The sequence below is a fragment of the Cavia porcellus genome, unplaced genomic scaffold (genome assembly GCF_034190915.1).
Source record: "Cavia porcellus strain 051 isolate PalLab524CR breed Dunkin Hartley unplaced genomic scaffold, mCavPor4.1 scaffold_27, whole genome shotgun sequence".
In the NCBI taxonomy this organism is placed as follows: Eukaryota; Metazoa; Chordata; class Mammalia; order Rodentia; family Caviidae; genus Cavia; species Cavia porcellus.
Genome location: NW_026947510.1, coordinates 3,893,195 through 3,912,519, shown reverse-complemented (window position 1 = coordinate 3,912,519; position 19,325 = coordinate 3,893,195). Strand labels below are relative to the sequence as shown.

Below are 19,325 nucleotides of genomic sequence, written 5' to 3'. Positions count from 1 at the left end.
CTGTGATGTCTCAAAGTAAGTCATCATTAGGGTTTTGTGGTTGGGTGTTGTCTTTCTTTTTTTGACATTGGAAAGGTATTATTGAGCACCTGCTATGTGTCAAATGATGTGATGGAAGGTGAGGGATGTCAGGATGAATTTGACCTCTTTTCTACCCTTGAGGGTCTCTACGTGTAGCCAAGGACACAGACATGCAAATAGATAATCATGAGACAATGTGATGGCTATAATACTCCCAGAGCTTAATGGGAATAAACAGCAGGAAGCAATTAGCTTCAGTGTGTGCTTCTGACTATTAACAGAAAATACCTAATGTCAGTCTTGTAGCTCCTAGGGAAAATAGGCATGTCAGAAATTATCATCTCCATTTACAAATGGGCACAAGGAGGACCACGCACTTGTCTGGTGTCATATATCGAGTTGGATTTGGTGGTAGTGGTTCTAGAACTTGGATGTCCTTACACCAATCCAGAAGGGAAGCTTAATTGGCTTATGTTGTTGTTTGGGATGCTATGAACTAGGAATGGAACTAAGTGGAGTCTTTACAGTCTGTTAATTCCAGAGTAACCAGTGATGACTTACTAGCTTTGTAACAAAGGACTTGTGATTAAACTCTTCTCCTTAGCAGAATATAACCTGAAGACCAGTTTTCAAGTGGTTTGATTTCTGCCTGTGACCTCTTTGGCAACTTTACCAGTCTTCTGTGGAGGACCAGAAAAAAATGTGATATCACTCTGAGGTTTCCTGGTAATATGGGCCTTTGAGCCAGGGGGTCAGTTTTGATTTTGTTAGCCTTTCCTCTGGTTTTAGAAGAGACAGAAGGGAAGCTTAAATTGGCTTCTGTTGCTCTAGAGCACAGTTGTTTTACAAAAAGAGGAGAAAAAGGGAAAAAGGACTGTGTTTGAAAATATTGGTTTTTCCATTCATCCTTCTTCCTTGGAATTTCTTCTCATATGGTTAACTTTTGTGGCTCTTTTACAGAGCTTTATTTTCTTTTTCATTGCACCTATCCAAAAATTAGAAAGTGGGAAAGATAATAATAATTCAGCAATATTCCTGATTAATATCATCACTTTTTTCTCTGTGGAGAATACATTTTTACTAAATGCCTACTTTTGCATCACACTAATGTATATTGCAAGTTGTAGTGATTTATTTATATTTCTGTCATGTTCCATAAAATTTCTGAGGTAGTTTATAAGGCAAACAGTAAAATGGCTCTAATATAAATAATAAATTATAAAACAAGAACCAGGAAAAACACAAATTAAAATAGAATGTCAAAATAAGGAGGGAAAAAAATAGAATACAATATTCAAACCAGAAGTCCCTTGTGTTTCTGCAGTTGAGCTGAAAATTTAACCCTGATCTAAGGAGAAAGAGAAATATCGAAGGATGCTAGCTTTTCTTGCCTCCAGCATCTTTTTTTAAAAATTGAAATCTTTCCAAAATCTATGACCCAAATCTCTGTTTTCTTATATCAAATAAATATACATGTGTTCTCTGTGTAATTCATGTGTAAAGTTTTCTGGATGACTCAGGATCATCATTAAGAATGTAATTTTGAATGGTTTCTTAAGGAGTACAAAGTATTATTAGGATTATTACACAGTACTCTGATTTCTTGACTTTGGGATTCTACCATCTTCCTTGAGTTTGGCTACTTGAGTGTGGTTTGCAATTTGGGAGAAAGAAAAACAAGCTTGTTAATTTGCATAAAGTGAAATTGAAGGGAGTCTTCTGGGAGGATTCTTCTGTGGATAAGATACATATAATTAAGGAGAATGATTGTATGAGATATACAGTAACTGTTTATAGATATTGTTTGCTTGTTTTGGGTATTCTGTGATGAGAGCTGAGATAGCTAGGTGAGAAACTGCTCTACAAATAAAGAACATACCTGTATAGTTCTATGAATTTCAAAGCATTTTCATATTAATTATCTAAGCTTTTGAAACCACCATGCAAATTAGGTATAACAGATGTCAACTGATTGCACAACAGAGGGATTAGTTAACAAGGCCATAATGGGAGATTTAGAGCCAAATGTAGACCTAGGTTTCTTGACTCCTTTTCTGGGCTCCTTAAGTCAATCAAAAGATAAGTGCAAGTTGCTGGGGAAAGGTGGAAATGTAACATTCATTCATTCATTCAGCAAATACCGAGTGTCGTTCATATTAGAATTGAGTAATAAAGATTTAAACACAATCCCTGTTCTGATGGGGCATATATTTTAGTGATGGTAGACTGAAAATAAACCAATATTAGTGAGATAGTGTGTCATGAGGGATCTGTGTAAGAAGGAAGAAAATAAAGCAAGAAAGGTGTAGAAATGGAGCAGGAATGGAGGAGGTTTCAGATGGGACAGTCAGGGAAGGCCTTGGTGATGAGATAATGCTTGAGAAGGGGATTGAGTCTCACAACTGTTCTGGGAGAGAAATATATACAAAGAGAGCAAGTGAAACAAAAGACAGGATGATAGTAGTTCCAGAGGATGAGTCAGGACTATGATAGGAATTAATGGCACATTCAAATTGGGAAGATTCAAGGGAGGTGGGTAGAGAGACCATTTACACAGATCCAAGCTGGGAGTGGGTACTCCCATTGATGGTGATAGGGGCAGAGCTCTCAATTCCCTCAGATCCATGAGGAACAAGAGGTCCCTGGATTGTACACAGGTGGGTAGAGGAGCAGGCTCTGCAGATGACTGCTTGGGCAATAGGCTGTTGGGAGCAAAACCGCCAAGAATTATAAGATAAATAAACCTTTCCTTCCCTAATTTTGGGCATCAGGTATTTTGCTCTTGAAGCCCTTAGAAAGTTTTACCCTTTCTTGATTCTGAGATTCCAAGAAGCCATGTGGCCTCCTTGTACATATGAGTCCATGAGGCCAGAGCCCTATGAGAAATCATAGGGAGCAGCTGCAGAGAGATGGGCAGTGCCTGGGATGCATGATTCTGTGGACCTCAGGGAGAAGGATAGACAATTAGAATGAAAGAAGAAAGATGAGCCAAGAGGATTCTAATGAGCTGTGGAGAATGGACAGATGCGTAGTTTGGACTCCTTTGTCATTTTTCCTGTGTCATAGGTCTATGTGACATTATTCAGGTTCAGGTGACCTCAGGGGATGCAACACTCACCTGGGTCACTGGTTAGATCTTATCTGCCCAGATCTCATGATAGGCATGCTGAATCTGAACCTGCAGGGACCAAGGTATGCATGTTTAACCATCCGCACAGGTGCCCATAGGGGCATTAAAGTTAGCTAAGGATAAAACAGAAACAACACAAAAAGAAAAATAAATGAAGATAAAGTGCAGATAGGGTGGGATGCTGCAGGCTTCCTCAGCTAATTACCTTTGGGAAGGCAAAGTGCTCTGCCCTTGGAGACTTAGCCACTGGTTTTCTATGTCAGTCCTGCAAAAGGACTACTGTTTTTTGTTGTCATTTTTGTGAAATGTGTTATGTGAATATGCAGTATTCAGTCCCCCCCACCTTTTTTTTGTTTTAGTTACCAACTAGGACTCATAAACACTTCCTTCTTTCTCTCTTCCCTTTCTTCTTTCTCTCCTTCCTTCCTTCCTACTTTCATACCTTTGGTGTGTAGGTGCTACAATTTATATAAAGGACAAAGCAAAAATTGCTGACCCTGAGGAAGCAGGGTGGGTTACCATTTGGTGATGATATACCTGTTAACATCTCAGTTTGTTTTGTAACTCTCCAAAGGGACTGCACAAGTTCTCCCTAACATTCAGTTCTGGAAGGGAGGGGCCCTGGGCTAATGTACACAATGTTTGGAGACTAAAAATACTTGCAACTTAGGTTCTGTCTGGTGGTGGAAGCATGTGAGTGACTGTAAACTTGGTCCAGCCCTGTGATGCCTCCTTAATCAATATCATGTTTTCTGAGGTCAGCAGTAGGGGCCCTGGAAATCTACTCCATCACTGGTTGACTTTCAAGGAAGCTTTACCAGAGAAGGAAACCTAAACCTCCTTGACCTATCAGAGGAGTACAAACACCTTTTTTGCCCCTTCATATGGAAGTCATTATGGCCTCTTCAAGGACAGAGAGTTACAAATTGATGGAGCTCCATTTTCTTGGACATTTTGGTGTCAGAGCATTTAAACAAATGTATGCTTTGGGCATCTCCTACTCAGGAGACGATGTCTTAATTATTTTGACTGAAGCCAGAGCATGTTGTGTGTTGTAAACATCTGGTTTATCATTCATCCAGCTGAACTGGTTTATATTTTGTTAGAAGAAAAGGCTTGGGATTAAAGGCATTTAAGTAATTAAGCACACGTCAAGACAATTTGGTGATGGGTAAATATAGTCTCTGTTAAATGCACCGTCTGGGGGCTCTGGTTTCGATTTATGTCCGGCTGGAGCGTAGGGATGAAAGCGGAATGCGGGGCCGACTGGGCCTTGTTCTGGGGGGAATCAAAACCAAATGGGCTTTCAGGAGTATGGCACCATTCTTCCAAGTACCTGTCCCAGTGGATGAAAGTTTCCTTTGAGTTTGGCCTGCGGGGAGTAGAGTGTGGTCCCTGTCACCCAGAAGCATTTGTAGATTTAATGAGCCTCTCTTTGGGAGGCAGACTGTAAACTCTGCACTTTGGTTGTGCCTTTGTGTCCAGGAAACAGATGTCTCTGGAGCTGAATGTGAGGTTTTGGATGATGAGTGTGTGTTTTCAGGTACCAGTGCCAGGGTCTGAGCCTGTTCTAGTTGTGTTTCTTGGTTCTAGTGCTTTTGGACATGCAGGAGCAGTAATGCCAGGGCAGGCTGGACCAGGATATAGAGTGAGTGGTGAGAAAGTAAAACTTTTCCTTTGGGGCTCAGAGTTCTAAGCAACAGATATGAATTGCCTGGCGATTTGGAGGAGATTTGATCAGTGAGAAGCCCAAAGAGGTTACGCTTTGGTTGAATGAAGACATTGCTGCTCTTTGGGGGAATATAGGAAAAGGAAAACATCTTTGGAGCTTTCTTGTCCCCAGTCCCTACTCTGGAAGTAATAGAACAAAAGTTTGGAGGTTCCCACCCAAGTCTATAGCAGTATAGACAGACTATAGATGTGATCCTGAAAAAGAAAGCTTTACTATTTTACTAGATGGATGGTATATGATGGAACCAATTAGCCTAGTTTTACTGAAAAGAAAGGGAAAAATCAGAATTTCAATTTTCAAAGCAGAAACTTTTTTCAAAAAAGTGCTTGATTATTTTATTGCACTTTCAAACTAATTTCCATGCTAGTTTGGGGATAGAATCTTGGATTCTGAAGTCTGAGGATAAACTAAGAGGCCAGCATATGCCTAGTCTTGGATCAAGTTGTGGACAAGTAACTTTCAGCTCCCCTCCCCTGTCTTTCCTTTTTTTGTGCTCTCTCCCTTTCTTCCCCTGCAGACACTGATGAGAATCATCCATGTGATACTATCATGGTATCACGCAGAAGGTACCCAGCCATGGGTGACTGAGAAACATTCAGTTACATAATTGGCAGATCCTAGCTTTTCTGAGGTTAGAACAACTCAGGTTTCAGAACCTGAATCCTTGCTGAAGGGAAAGAGGCATTAGCCTAGACTTCCTGTCTTAGAAAGCAGAATAATCAACTAGAATCTAAAATTTCCTCCTCAGTATGTGGTGCCAGAAAAACATATGAGAAAGGCGGGTGCCCATGACAAACAAGCAGAAATACTGAGTAACTGTAGCCACTGGGTTGGTTACTCTCATGACTGTTATCTCTCTGTGTGCTCAGACTGAGTGAGTTGAGGGATACAGGTGAAAGAGAAGAGTGCTTTCTGGCTCAGCTGTCTTGCAGGCCTTTGGGATACACAAAACATCAAGCCGACAATGTCCTGGAAAGTACATAGGCTACCTGATTGGGGTTAGGGCTAGGGTTAGGGTTAGGGTTAATGTGTAGCTCTGAGATGGAGCGGAGGCAAGCTGCCCAGTTTCATGCCTCCATTATCCAAGATCTCTTTGAGCCTCTGGCAGGTGGACCCAGGAGTTCAGGCTGTGAGCTCAATCCTTCTAGATGCTCAGCTACTGTGCTAAGAGAAGTTAAGAATTAGCAAAAGGGTTAAGAGACGTGAAACACTTGTTTAGTCTTTTCAGTACAGTTTTGGGACTATCTTTAGGGTATTTACATCGCATGGCAAGCATGGGATGTCATGGCAAGGACTGAGGGGTAATTCCTGGGGTATGGTATGGTTGGGGCTCTATTTGACTGTGGTGCTGCAGCCTCTATCCATGTCGAAAGAAGTTTTGTAGCTTTGAACTTAGCCCTTCCTCAATCCCCCTCCCAGCTTGAGGCTCCTCCCTTTGATTATTGTAGGGTAGCTTCACATGGCTGTGGTTAGGGATCTTGAACTGATTAATGATGCTCTCAGTGAAACTGTAGTCTTGTGAATAAAACAAATCTGCAGCTCATTCGACCTCCCAGGCACCCCTCCCCTGTCTGCACCCCCTTTACCCGCCCATGTTCCTCTCACTCCCCCAAAGTTGTCTCTCACGTTTTAGTTCGTGCCAAGGAGGAAACTTAAAATCAGGAAATTATTTCTGGCTCTGGTAAAGTATCAACCCTAAAACACTCAGCTCTCGGCTCATTGGAAGAGTGGCTGTCCACTGCCACCCCTGCAGCATCCCTCTAGCCTCTGCTTCCTAACGGGCCCACAGCATGGTCTCTGTGGCATCCTCCGTCCAAGAACTGTGGTGATATTGGGCATAATTTGAGGAAAAGAGTACTGATGGAGGAGAGAGGGCTGTCTAAGGTCTTTTCCAGTCTCTGAAATTGTGTATGAGATATTGAGTGGGAACAGGAGATGGATAGCAATGAACTTTAGAGGGGAAATGTTGCCTAATTTGTGAGCCAACCTCATTGTTTATGCAAAGATATGAAAACACAGACTGCTTAGCTTTTGAACACTATACATTTTTCCCCCTAAATCAGGATCTCCTTATCTCACTACTATCTAACTCCTCTGGAAAGAATAGTTCAGGCATACAAGTGTATGTAAGATGACCGAAATTGTTGTGTACCTGAAACTTTCTTCTCCATCTCCCTTTCTTTTCAATTAAATGTGGATCCTTCTATGGCAAGATCCTTGGTCCTGTGTTGGTGAGCTATAAACCATTGAGCCAAGGAGCCTGTCCTGACTCAGACAGAACATAAAGACTGCCTTATAGCCTCTGAATAAATCCAAGAATGAGACAATTAACTAACAAATATTTTATGAACAGAAGTTCTCTGTTGTATGTTGAAGCTAGAGACAGGAGCATTGGGTCATTTAACATTTATTCCGTATGATCTGTTATATGCAAATGGGGTAAGGTATTTCAAAATGAATTCTTTGATGTATAGTTTGCAAACTTTTTTTTTTTTTTGTTTCAGGGTACTTTTACCTTTTTAAAAATTATCAGAAAAATTTTAAGTGGGTTCTCTTGCTCAGCATTTATTCTTTTGGAACTAGGAAAATGTCTCAGCTGAAAATATTCCTTTTTTTATAATTATTAACACACATTGATTGCACAATTGATGAGAATCAATCACTCTGATAGTTCCATAGATACATGCATTGTGCAGCTGTCATGTCCATCCAACTCACAAGAATATGCAAGCTATTCAGGCTTAGTGGCATATACCTGTAATCCCAGCACTTGGGAGGCTGACGCAGGAAGATTGCTATGCATCTGAGGCCAGCCAGGGATGCATAGTGACTTCAAGGGCAGCTTGAGCTACATAGCAAGATCTTGTCTCAAGTAAACAAATAAACAAGCCAGCCAGCCAACCAACCAACCAATCAACCAACCACAAATACACTTTCCATTAACCACCAGAGGATAGTGTTATTACATAGAGTAAAACCCCACTGTGTACTTGTGAGAGTATAAGAATGAAAATGCAAATGTCTCAGTACCATTATAAAAATAGTTTTGACTTCATGAGCCCCTAAAAGTCCTAGAGACTCCCAGGGTCGCCCAGACTATATTTTGAAAACTGCTATTACACTGCTGCAGACCTCATAGAAGTTAGGGTACAGAGGGTGGGCTAGGCACTGCCATGGGAAGGAGCAGGAGAGAGCAGGAATCTGAGCTCCTGTGGAGGCAGTGAGGTCTCTCATTCATGCTTTTATTATCAGAATCACAGTTGTTCATGCAGCCACGCCTGTGCTGTCATTATACAGAGCCTCCTCCCTGTGAAGGTGGCCTTTCAATCTGGTGGGGATAGAGAGTTTTTGGACTGGAGATATCTGAACTTTCAAGGAATGTGAAATTTGAGAGAGCATATTTGAGTTGAAAGCTTGACTTTGTATTTGGGAAATGGGGGCTACTGTTCTACTATGAACTAAGGCTTGAGAAAAGATTCTAGACCAGAAGGATATAGTGGAGAGTGCAGTAACTCCCAGCTAGGAGTTGGGTGAGAGTTTAACATTTATTTTTAAAAAAACCCTCCTCAGCACCCCTTGGGTTATTAATTGCACCTTCCTTTCCTCTGTAGGTATTAACTCGCTGATAGCAAATAATATCTATGAGGCTGCCTACCCGCTTCATGACGTAAGTACTGTTGTCATCAGCATACTTGCTTGAGTCTTCCAGAAGTTGAACAACACAGTTCTCACCATATAAGGCAAGGCAGAGGGAATCATGACATTAAAATACTTCGGCAGACTTTGGCCTACTTGGTGCTGACAATAATGCTCAATTTGATTTTGCCAGTGATCTCAAACTGTCTCTCTTGGCAAAAGGAACTGGATTTTGTTTGAGCTTTCCTTTACTCTCTGCCTTTGTTCCTAGTCAAAGTATGAGTATAAAGATATAGCATGTAGGAGGGAAGAGACATTGGTGAAGGCTGGTGAATGGCCATGGAAAGAAACTCAGAGTCTTAGGGATTGCACAGTGCATTGGAGGCATTCCTTGTCTGGGAGTAATGTTATGAACGTCCCATGATGCAATGCAGTGATATTTGTCAAGATAATTCATGAAGCACTTAGCTGGCTCTCGAACTGTGTGCTTCCTGTTTTCACCCTTCATTGAATGGGTCACATCTTTAGCATCTGTCATGCAGTGGTGCCATGTGAGACTGTCCAAAAGGGATAGCTCAGGTGGGAGTCTCCTGTCATGATATGTCTGTTGTGGCATATGAAAGGTCCAGCTGGGCCAGTTGTGAATGGGAGTGATCATGCTATCGCATGGGATGATTTCCTGTGCTGTGCCAGTGTATGTCTGCACACGGGCTTTGCCTTTGCGTTTGCCTTGCGTGGGCACAGGCTTTTGTCTAAAACATTGGAGGGAGAACATCTTCGTGTGAGAAGCTATCCCAGTAAACATCACAAGCAGTGATGACTAAGAAAATGGAATATGGGCCCTTACCATGCCAAGCTTTTGACCTTCCTTAAATGGAAATTAAAAAAAACCATGAAACTAGAAAATAAAAAAAGAAAATTCCTCTCATGTGCCATCAGCTTTTTATACTTTCATTGGCCTTATCTGGCATCTCATCCTTTTCTTCTGCAGGGTGAATATGACAGTCCAGGGGATGACATGAATGACAGAAAGGTAAGCCTGCTTTGTGCTGTGTGGAACACTATGGATGGGTGTGGAACTGGCTACAAGTATTTATCTCTGTCTGTTTCCAGTGATTGTTTTTCTATAGTCGTCTTACTCTCAACATTCAGAAATGTGGGCTTGACCATGGCTGTGTGTGCTGTGGAAGTGCTCCTGGCAGTTAGTACCTAGGGGACCAGCAATGCTAACCATTCTGAAGCATACCCAGCATTCCTGTGCCCATCCCACCTCCACGGCCAGAGAGTCTCAATTAAGAAACTTGCAGGGTCTAAATTCCTTAGTGTACAGATGTAGAAACCAAGACAGAAAAGCTGAGCACCTTGCCCAGGATCACACAAGGATAGGTGCTCAGAATGACCTTGCCTCCCAATCCCAATGTCCCTACAAAAAATGCGCGCTTATCCATGCCACTGTGGCTTCTTTTACAGTCATTTTAAAGTTATGTTTTCCTGTCCTCTAGGCAGGCACGTGGAATGTTGTCACTTCCAAATTACAGATACGAAAGCTGAGGGAGAAGGATGCTCTGTCATGTTGTGTATTTCAAGAAGCTACAATCAGTTTACAGAGAGGAAAGGGGCAGGGTCCTTTGGGTCCTGACTGCAGAATGCTCTGTCAGGCCTCTGCCTTCATCTCTTCATTTTGATTGTGATACAATGGGGTTGTGGTGTGTTTTCATCCCCCGCCATGACCCAGCTCCTACAGCATGGTCCAGCCTCTTTCGTGGGATGCAGCTGTAACTCCTCATGCCATCATCGTCCACCTTCTTGACCAGTCATCAGTAGCTCTCTACACAGATGAGGGTGGGTGAGGGTGGGAGGGATGAGGGGTTGAAGCTCAAGAAGTTTCCTTCCCCCAACTCTGTTGTCTGGAAAACCATTCATCTCCCAAGTTGCTTTTTGAGCAGGCTTCTTTTTATCCCGCCTATTAGTCCCTGTTATGAAGTGTTAAGTATTAAAAACATAAAAGGTCTTTTCCAGAAATACTGCTGTGATTGCTTACACATGTCCCCTCTCTGGCCGCTCAGGGAATCTGCTGTAGCATTTCGATGTCTTAACCTCATCTGTTTTCTATCTGATCTAATAGTCTCGGTGTTTAATTTCCTGAAAAGTCCCACATCAGATTTAAAGGAAAAAGAGGAAGCGTTTCTCCCCACATCTCACCTCTCTCACACAACCATTTTCTGTCCTCCTACATTCTCATTTTGTGTTCCTCCCCTTTAAATGCTGATCACCATCCTCGGCCTGCCCTAGGAACCTCCTGCTGGGTGGTGGTGACCCAGCCTGTCCAGCGATGTTGCAGAATGCACAGTAACTCACGGGAGAAATCAAGACTGCCCTGTGTTATAAGCACTAGTAGACAGAAAAACTGTAAATACTCCAAAAATATGCGTGTATTTGTCTTTAGAATTAAATTATGCTTATTATTAGCAATGACAATAATACATTTTAATGACAAGTTTTTCTCCTAGGAAACCTTTTGCTTAGGCCAGTGGAATGGCACTGGTCAGTGACCAGTTGGCAGAGTAGGTGGGAACTGGGAGGCAGGGAGAGCTGCTGTTGGTTGGTTGCTCAGTGAAGGTCAACAAGTGTCTTTTGGAGACAACAGGACCCCTTCTTGTGGCTTGGTCTTGGGCCAGTTCTGGGTCCTTACTTTTCTCTGCCTGGGGGATGGGTGGAGAGATGTGTTTTGTCGTGATAGGGGATGAAAGAAGCCAAGAGGGAGAGTAAGAGCTTTTTTCTGCTCAACTGGGCAGGAAAACTGAAACCCACCCAGGACAGGGGACAGGGGACAGGTTGGGATGTTAATAAATGATGTGAAGTCAGGACTAAAATGTTGACATCCAAATGTCTGCAGAAAGAGGCGTTTGTACTTTGGTGGTGAGTTCCTTTTTGTGGGATTGATTCATTTCAGTGAATGTAGATGGTACCTACATAGTATCTTTACCGAGAAGGAGGAAAATCCCCTGAATATGTGCAGCCCAGTTTATCTGTATTACATACTGTGATGGTCAGTTGTTCGCTGCAGGAATGTTTTAGTTAGATACAGGGGAGGACTCCTGCATTTGGAGCTAGAGGGTGTGGAGAAGTCTTGAGAACTGCAGGGCAGCCTTGGACTTACAAGGCTGGCTTCAGTGGCATCCCAGGTGCCCACCCTCTCTGTGGATGTTTCCTTTCATTCTTTCCTTGCATTTTATAGTGGTTCCTCTGCTCTCTCCAAGTTTCCAGCTAGCTCAGGCAGACACCAAGCAAGCCCACAGGCTTCAGAGGATGGCAACCTGCTTCCCCTCTAGCTTGCCTAGAGCAGTGCTACAGACTCGATGACTTAGTCCAGGTAGGGGATGGAAGTTTCCCTCTCCCCTCCTGGAGGCAATTAAGAAGAGGTTTATTCTCTCTGGAGAACAGGGGTTTCTTGCTTTCCTAGAAGCCAGGGCGCAGGAAGAGGGGGTGGTCTGAGGGCAGATGGGTTTCTCCTGGCTGGAGGCTATCTTCTCTAGTGATCCACTCCCTCACACGTGTGTGAGTTAGTCCTGCATTTTAAGATCCTGTTTTTCAGATAAGGGAGGAAATTGTGACTTGGAGTTCTCGAGGATTAGTTTGCCAGGTTGCCGACTTTAATATGACTATGTGGAGAAGTTGAAACCTTGCCAGTTAATCCTACTGCAGGACCCAGGAGTAGAACCCATCTCTTCCATTCAGGCCAACCCTCAACCCATGAATGCCTCTGAGGTGCCTTCTGCTGGTGCCTATATACTGGCACTTTAAAACTGCTCTCTCAAAAGCTTATGGCCTCAGAATGGACCATGATCCCACATACCTTGCCTTCCCCTGGAATAGCAAGCAAAGTGTTCTTATGGTTTTAGGACCTGACTTCCTTGACAATTGTACAAAGAACTTGAATCAGTAATCTGCTGTCAAGCGTAGTCCTCCAGGGAGCTGACCTCGCTGCTTGTATGCTTGGATCTGTCTGATGGGGCAGACCCTATGCATTGTTTCCTATTGTAGAGTTTTGGGGTGCTGTCCATTTAGAAGGAGCCACCACCTCTCATTTAATTGCAGGTCTGGCCAGTTGATGAAGAGAAGACAGGGCATAAGGACAAAGTGGATTTGCTAAGGGCTGCAGTCGAAGATTCTAGACTCTACAAGTTGGAAGAGACTTTTAGGTGTTCTCATGTCTAAGCCCCTGTACCTTACCTGTGCTGTGCTGCTCCTCCTGGGGCAGAAATTCCTGCATGTGCCTCCCTTCACCCTGACTGCTAGCTGCTTCTGGGACCTGGGACCTGGAGTCTGTCATGACCCACTTGTTCTTGATCATGGGTGATGGAACATTCTTAGAGGTGGGGAAGAGTCTGTTATACTTCCTCCTGCCTGCAGATGACAGCAGAGTGTGGGCTTCCTGGTAAGATCCATGTGAACAACTGCATGGATGCTGCCCCACCTTCCCAGCGTGGTTCTTCATAGCTCCCACTGCTTTCTCAGTGGCTGCCTAGTGATTCTGTCCTCTGTACCCATACAGCTCTTCTATATCAAGCTCAAGCAGCTTTCTTTGCCCATCCTTGCCTATACTCACAGCAGCAGATATAACATTGTACTTAGAGGATTCCATACTGAAATAGGGATTGAACATGTCTTTCAGAGTCCAGAATTCAACTGGATTAAGGCTTCTGAGGTTGCCTTTTAGCTTGGGTTGTAGCTAATTGGAGCATCTTTGCTTGGAGTATTTTTAATTTTTTCCCCTCTAGAGCAGTGACAAACAGGTCTTCTCAGGCTCAGGATTTAGTTGAACATGTGACCTAGGGAGGAATTTGCTTTCAAGGTCAGAGCCTGCCTGTGAAGCAGGCAGTGACGTCCCATGGTCCTCAAGGAGGGCCCTGCCTATATCTCTTGACGCAAACAGGTCTCCCTTTGGGCCACAAATGATGGCACTGTGACAACCAGGTACTAGAGAGCCCAAGGTTTGAACTTGGGAGAAAGAAATCAAAACTAAGGGCAGCAGAAAAACCTAAGATGGAGGAAAGGAGGGAGCACAGTAATAATATATTACAAGGCTCCTCCTTGGAATGAACAGAATCAATGTTCATGATTTCAGATCATGCCCAGTGTAGCCTCCTCTTGTATCTCACTTTTTCTCCTTTGCAAAAGCAGTTCTCATTTTAGTTTTAGTATCATGTCTTCAAGACTGTTGTAACACAATGACTTCCTGAGGGCCCATGCTCAGTTAATATCCCAAATACCTCAGTAGAGCAGGTTTTCCTGGATGGATTTCCTTGTGAGTTGTGTGTGATGTAAAAAAGGTGTGATGTGTAAGGAGCATGAAGAGCATAGCAAAATAGCAGCTGTATTGAAAATCTGTCTATTCTAGGCATATTATTCGAGTAAGCGCCGATTTCTGGGCAGCATGGATTTCTAGGTGAGGTCTAATAGTGGTCCATTGCCGAATTTCTTTGTTTGCTGGTGGATGATTTGTGAAGCTTGCTGTCCAGGGGTTTGACATTAAAATATTGGGGGGTGTGGTTTGCCTACCTGTACAGATTTCATTCATGTGTTAGTTTTGCCAAATTTGCTACAAAATTCTCACAAATCACATGGCGTGAAGTGTTTGGTACAATGAATCATACTGTCTACCCCCAGCCTCTTGAATTTGATGCAGTCAGATTTTGCCTTTTCCTTTCCCAGATGCTCTTTTGTCAAACTCAGTGATTTTTCAGCTTATTGAGTTTAACGGCAATTTTCCATTGCTATGTGACCTGACCCACCAGTAGTATTTGACCCAGCTTATTTTCTCCTCTTGGAAACTCTTTCTTCTTTTAGACTTTGGAACCCCATGTACTTTGGCTCTTTCCCTATACCACTGACTGCTCCTTCCACCTCTCTGCTTGATCACCACTTTTGTACTCTTTATTGCTCAGTTTGCTGCCTGCGGTCTGCCTTCTGTGAGATCTGCGGTGACGTTAGATTTTCATAGGAGTGTGAACTCTAATGTGAACTGTGCATACCAGGGACCTAGGTTGCATGCCCTTCTGAATCATCATGCTTCAACCCCTGCCCAGTTTTTCCAGGGAAAAATAGCCTTCCACAAAATCCATCTGTGGTGCCCAAAAGGTTGGGATCCACTGCTCATTAGAATGCTTTAGGTCCTTTCTCTACTTACCATTTCTTCTTTGGTGGTTATATCCATAGTACAATGGCTTTACAAATAATTTCTTTTCTAGTAATCCCCAAATCCGCATCTCCACTCTGGATACCCCTTAGTATCTCCACTGGTTTTCTAAAGAGCATCTCAAATTAGTACACCTTAAAGTGAGTTCTTGGTTCTGCATATCACAACTTGGTCTTTCTATAGTCTTCTTTACTTCAGTAGATGGTGTCACTGTTACTCATTACTGAGGCAGAGTTCTTATTTTCTTGCATTCAGTCCAACAGTAAATTAATAAGTAGTATCAGCTACTTCCCACTATGTCTCTTACCATATCATTGTTACAGTCATTAACTCTCACCTGGACCATTTCAACAATGTCTTTTGCAAAGTGAACCTTCTATGGTTAAATAAGATCATTTCTCCTATAGGCTGTGAATCTCCCTCAAAGTTCAAAACCCTGATGATATGCACACTACTGGTACCTTCTGCTGTTACTTCCCACTGTTATTTCCATGGCCATTCTGTCCCAGGTACACACTTTCTTTGATCTTCCTAGGACATACCATAGGCTCCAGGGCCTTTGTACAGGAAGATTTTTCTCTCTGAAGCATTTGCCCATTTCATTCTGGTTTCAGGTCGTGTCACTTCCTCAGACAGAACCTTTCTGCCCATCCTATCTAAAACACCACCCTATGCCACTCTCTCTTACCTTACTCTCTCTTACATCCTTACCTTGATTTATTTTTATAACATTTATTTAAATCTTATGTGCTTATGTTTGTTTCCCATACCAGGTGTAAGCTCCATGACAGCAAGAACTCTTCTTTGTTTACTGCTGTAATCAGGGTTGGGACAATGATTTGCAGATAGAAGATGTGCAATGAATGCTTGTTAAATGAGTGAATAATAATGCCAGGAATAGGCAAAACAAGGGAATCAAAAAGGAAAAGTTCAGCTTATTAGGTGTAGGACGGCCTCTGAGTGTGACAAACACTACCTTTGTTTGGGAGAAGGAGAAGGCAGTTGCTCCAGCTTCTTGCTTTGAGCATCTCCTTTGTAGATGCCTCCTGAAACTTTTCTTAGAAGCTGGGCTAAGCTGGGGATACAGTTATGACTTGCTAAAATGGACAAAATAATATAAACAGTTACTCACCATCATCTTTCATCTGTCTCCCTATTTTTCTTGCTTAGCTGCTGTATCAAGAGTGGGCACGCTATGGAGTGTTTTATAAGTTTCAACCCATTGACCTCATCAGGTAAGCTATAGGTGTGCTGTTTTGGGAGATGCTCCAAAGTCAAATCCTGAAAGATACACTGCTAACCCCCTCAGCTTCTGCTGCCTGTTGTCCTAGCAGAAGGATCTGTTTGCCTCAGGTGTGTGATCTCACGTTCTATGTCTTGTGTGTGATGAGGCAGCAGAGAGATGGGATGGGAAACTGATATCCTTTGACTTCCATCCAGAGGTCCTCAACAACATGGCTCTCTTTCCTTGCCTGGGCTTTGAAAGTGCGATAATTGCCTCTTATTCTTTTCCGTAACCTGTCTAGAGTGATATCCAGATGGCCACAGTGTGGACCGAGTGGAAAGAAGTTTTGGCAGATAGCGTAAGGAGTAAGCTGTCTGGCCTGATGGGGAATGTGGGCTCCTTATAGCCTTTCTACACTTGATCTTAGTCAAAAGGCTGAGAAGTAATTTTTTTGTAGTTTTTCTAGAAGGGAGGTTAGAATGGGTCCTGGATTTTCTTTGCTTCTGCACCCAGAGTGAATCCTGTTGCTGGTACCTTAGAACTTTCCTCAGCTTCTCACGGATGAAAGTCCTTTGAAGGAATTTAAAAGAATGTAATAGGTCTAGTTAGTTTAAAATGGGTCAGGCTCTAGAAATCCAATATGCTTTTAGGGTTCTACTACTTTCCTGGATTGTTGGTAGGGAACACTGAGAAGGAGGAAGATGTTGGATTGAGAATCTGGAGACCTGGGTTCTAGTCTAGAGCAGGGCACTAAGCGCTACTGATTCTTTGGGCCAGCTACATTTGTTCTTTGGCCTTCATGGTCCTGATTGTCATACATTGGGAATCTATGCAATAACTTGGTAGAGCATGGTCATTTGGAAAAGGTGAGGAACTGTGGTGGAGACTATGACTGACAGGATGGCCTTCTTGAGTCAGTTAGTCAGCCTACAAATGCAGAGAGTATTCCTGGCTGGTTTTCCTGGGCTGGGATTCTGAAGGAGGGTAGCTGTTTAAAGGGTTGAGTCTACAGGGAGGAGTTCCAGTTTCTTCTTGGAAAAAGAGCACAGCATTTGGCCAGAGTTTGGGCAGGTTTACCTCCTATGCTGAGATGTGACAGGCCTCCCAGGGAGCTGTGAAAAGCAGGTGTTGGTTCCAGCTGAGGACCTTGGGCATGGGAGCAGGGGTGTGGGGTGGCTGTGACCCAAAATCTTTACCCAGGAGCTCTGTTGTCTGGTTGCCTTTTTGCAATTTTGGGCCACCAACACTGTTCTTGAGATCACACCAAGTCTGCTTCCTCCATTCTTGTGGGCTTTGATCTCTCTCTCTGGATCTCAAGTGGCCACCCACCTCTGTCGCCTGTTTTGTCCAACTGCCCATTTGTTTTTCTAAAGCATGAATAAAAAATGAAGATCTTCCCTACCAGAGAGGATTCCTGTATTTTCCCCAAAGACTTCAGGTAACTTGCCTGCCAGCTAAGTGAGAAGTGGCTCCAATATGCAGTGGGTTTTAGTCACCAGAGCCGCCAACCTACAGGAGGAGAATTGCTTTTGAGCAGACCTCTATTCTGGGGCCTGGTGGATGTGGAGAGCTCAGATTTGTCTAGGCAGAGCACAGGAGCTGGAGTGGACCTGGAGGTCTTCCACAGCACCTCCCAGGGCACACAGCTCAGGGTGCTCCCACAGACCCTGGGCAAGGCCAGTGGTGGTATGCTGGCAAAGAGAGAGAAGGCTGAGCTCAGAGGGGCAGGGGAGGTGGGCTGGATCCTGGAGAGCATGTCGGGGAGTGGGGTAGATTGTCATCCATTCAGTGGCATAAGGACCTGCTGAAAAGAGAAGTAAGGACACTAGAATGGGTGCTGGACCTACGTGAGCAAGGAGAGATAGATAGGGACACTGCATAGGTGCATGGAAAGCTCATAAAAGACAAGTGGGGTGCAACAGGTGGGAAACAGCTCCCGGCAATCTACAAGCTCCACACTGAACTCACTTTTACATTTTGCATTCTCTTCCCAAGTGGCCCTGGCTTGCTTGTTTTGATTTTGTGAAAGGCCTCTCCTTTCTTTTCATCGTCACCTAACCGTGGAGCCTCAGGATCCTGATGTTTTTCTCTCTCTTCTCATCTGTGAATGATTCCTTAGCACCATTTCTCTTTCCTGCCTTTTCTCCTCCATCTTTCCTGCCTCCTCCTGTGAGAACCCACCTGACCCACAGTGCAGGCTGGGGCTCTTCTCTGGGAATCATCCTGGGTTCCTCACTCTGACAGTTCACTCTGCATAAGAATGTGCATTGTACCTCTCTACACCACACACAGACATTGCACTCCTGTGGTCTGTCTAGAAAGATGGATGGAAGGAGGTGATTCATGCAATGCATGGCCAAAGTATTTCCTGCCTATTTCCTGGGTCATTCTACTCCTCATTTTAGTTCCAATGTTTTGCCCCTCCTATGGAACCCTACTGCTCTTGCCCTGTGACAATTGCTTGTCATGTTTGGTATGAAAACACTTGTGTGAGCAGTTAAGAGCTCAGTGGGTGGGAGATTTGATTGCATATTCAAAGCCTAGGATTATTACCCTTCTAATCTTTTGTCTTGAGGCCTGGGGCTCACTTCCTGGAAGCTGCAAGTCAACCAAGTGCAGAGGCAAATGCCTTCTCTGCAACTCCTGCCCACATTCCCCCAAGCGCACCATCATTCATGCCCAGCAGGCTGCACTGTGAGACTGCTGATTGCTCCTGCCCAGCCTAACAGGACTCTGTACCCTGGATCCCACCTTCCCTCTGGAAACCTTGGGAGGGGGAAAGATGGAGAGATAGAGAGGTAGAGACAGCATGTTTCTTAGGGAGGATCCAGCAAGCAGGAACCCAGGTGTCAGTGTGCCACCCAGCCCCAGAAGATGCCCCTGGGAATTTTCAGCCAGCAGCACCGTTGCCTGGCAGAGGCACAGTTTGTGGCCCAGAATGATGGGGAAATGAAGCCCAAAATGGAGTCAATGGCTCTTGTCCTCCCCAGAGAACTGACAGAAATTTTCATAGCCAGAGGAGCAGGTTTCTGACTGGGTGGCTCTTAGTCAAGGCCTCAAGGACCCAAGAAGGAAATAAGCCTTGATTTTCTGGGGGACTCAGGAGATCTGAGGGATTTTGAGTTGGTACAGGCCTGATCCATGCTAATCAGGATGATGATCTGTCTCTTTACTAAAATTAATGTCTTTTCTCAGCTTGAGTTCTTAACTTAGAAGTTTTCACACAGATGAGCCAAAAATGGCTATTATTTATTTATTTATTTGTTTGTTTGTTTTGGTTTTTTGAGATAGAGTCTTGCTATATAGTTCAGGTTGACCTTAAACTCCCTATGTAGCCCAGGCTGGCCTCAACCTCTCAGCAATCCTCCTGCCTCAACCTGTC

At 43.8% G+C, this 19,325-nt stretch overlaps 1 protein-coding gene across 5 annotated transcripts in view; it reads left to right on the top strand.

The window, feature by feature from the left end:
* Ano2 (anoctamin 2) overlaps window positions 1-19,325 on the top strand; it is a 345,087-nt gene that overhangs the window by 103,302 nt on the left and 222,460 nt on the right. For all 5 annotated transcript variants that reach the window (XM_063237730.1, XM_063237729.1, XM_063237731.1 and 2 more), the window contains 3 exons: window positions 8,495-8,550; window positions 9,511-9,552; window positions 15,889-15,953. In XM_063237730.1, the coding sequence (XP_063093800.1) occupies window positions 8,495-8,550; window positions 9,511-9,552; window positions 15,889-15,953 (163 nt within the window). The remainder of the gene's footprint in view (window positions 1-8,494; window positions 8,551-9,510; window positions 9,553-15,888; window positions 15,954-19,325) is intronic.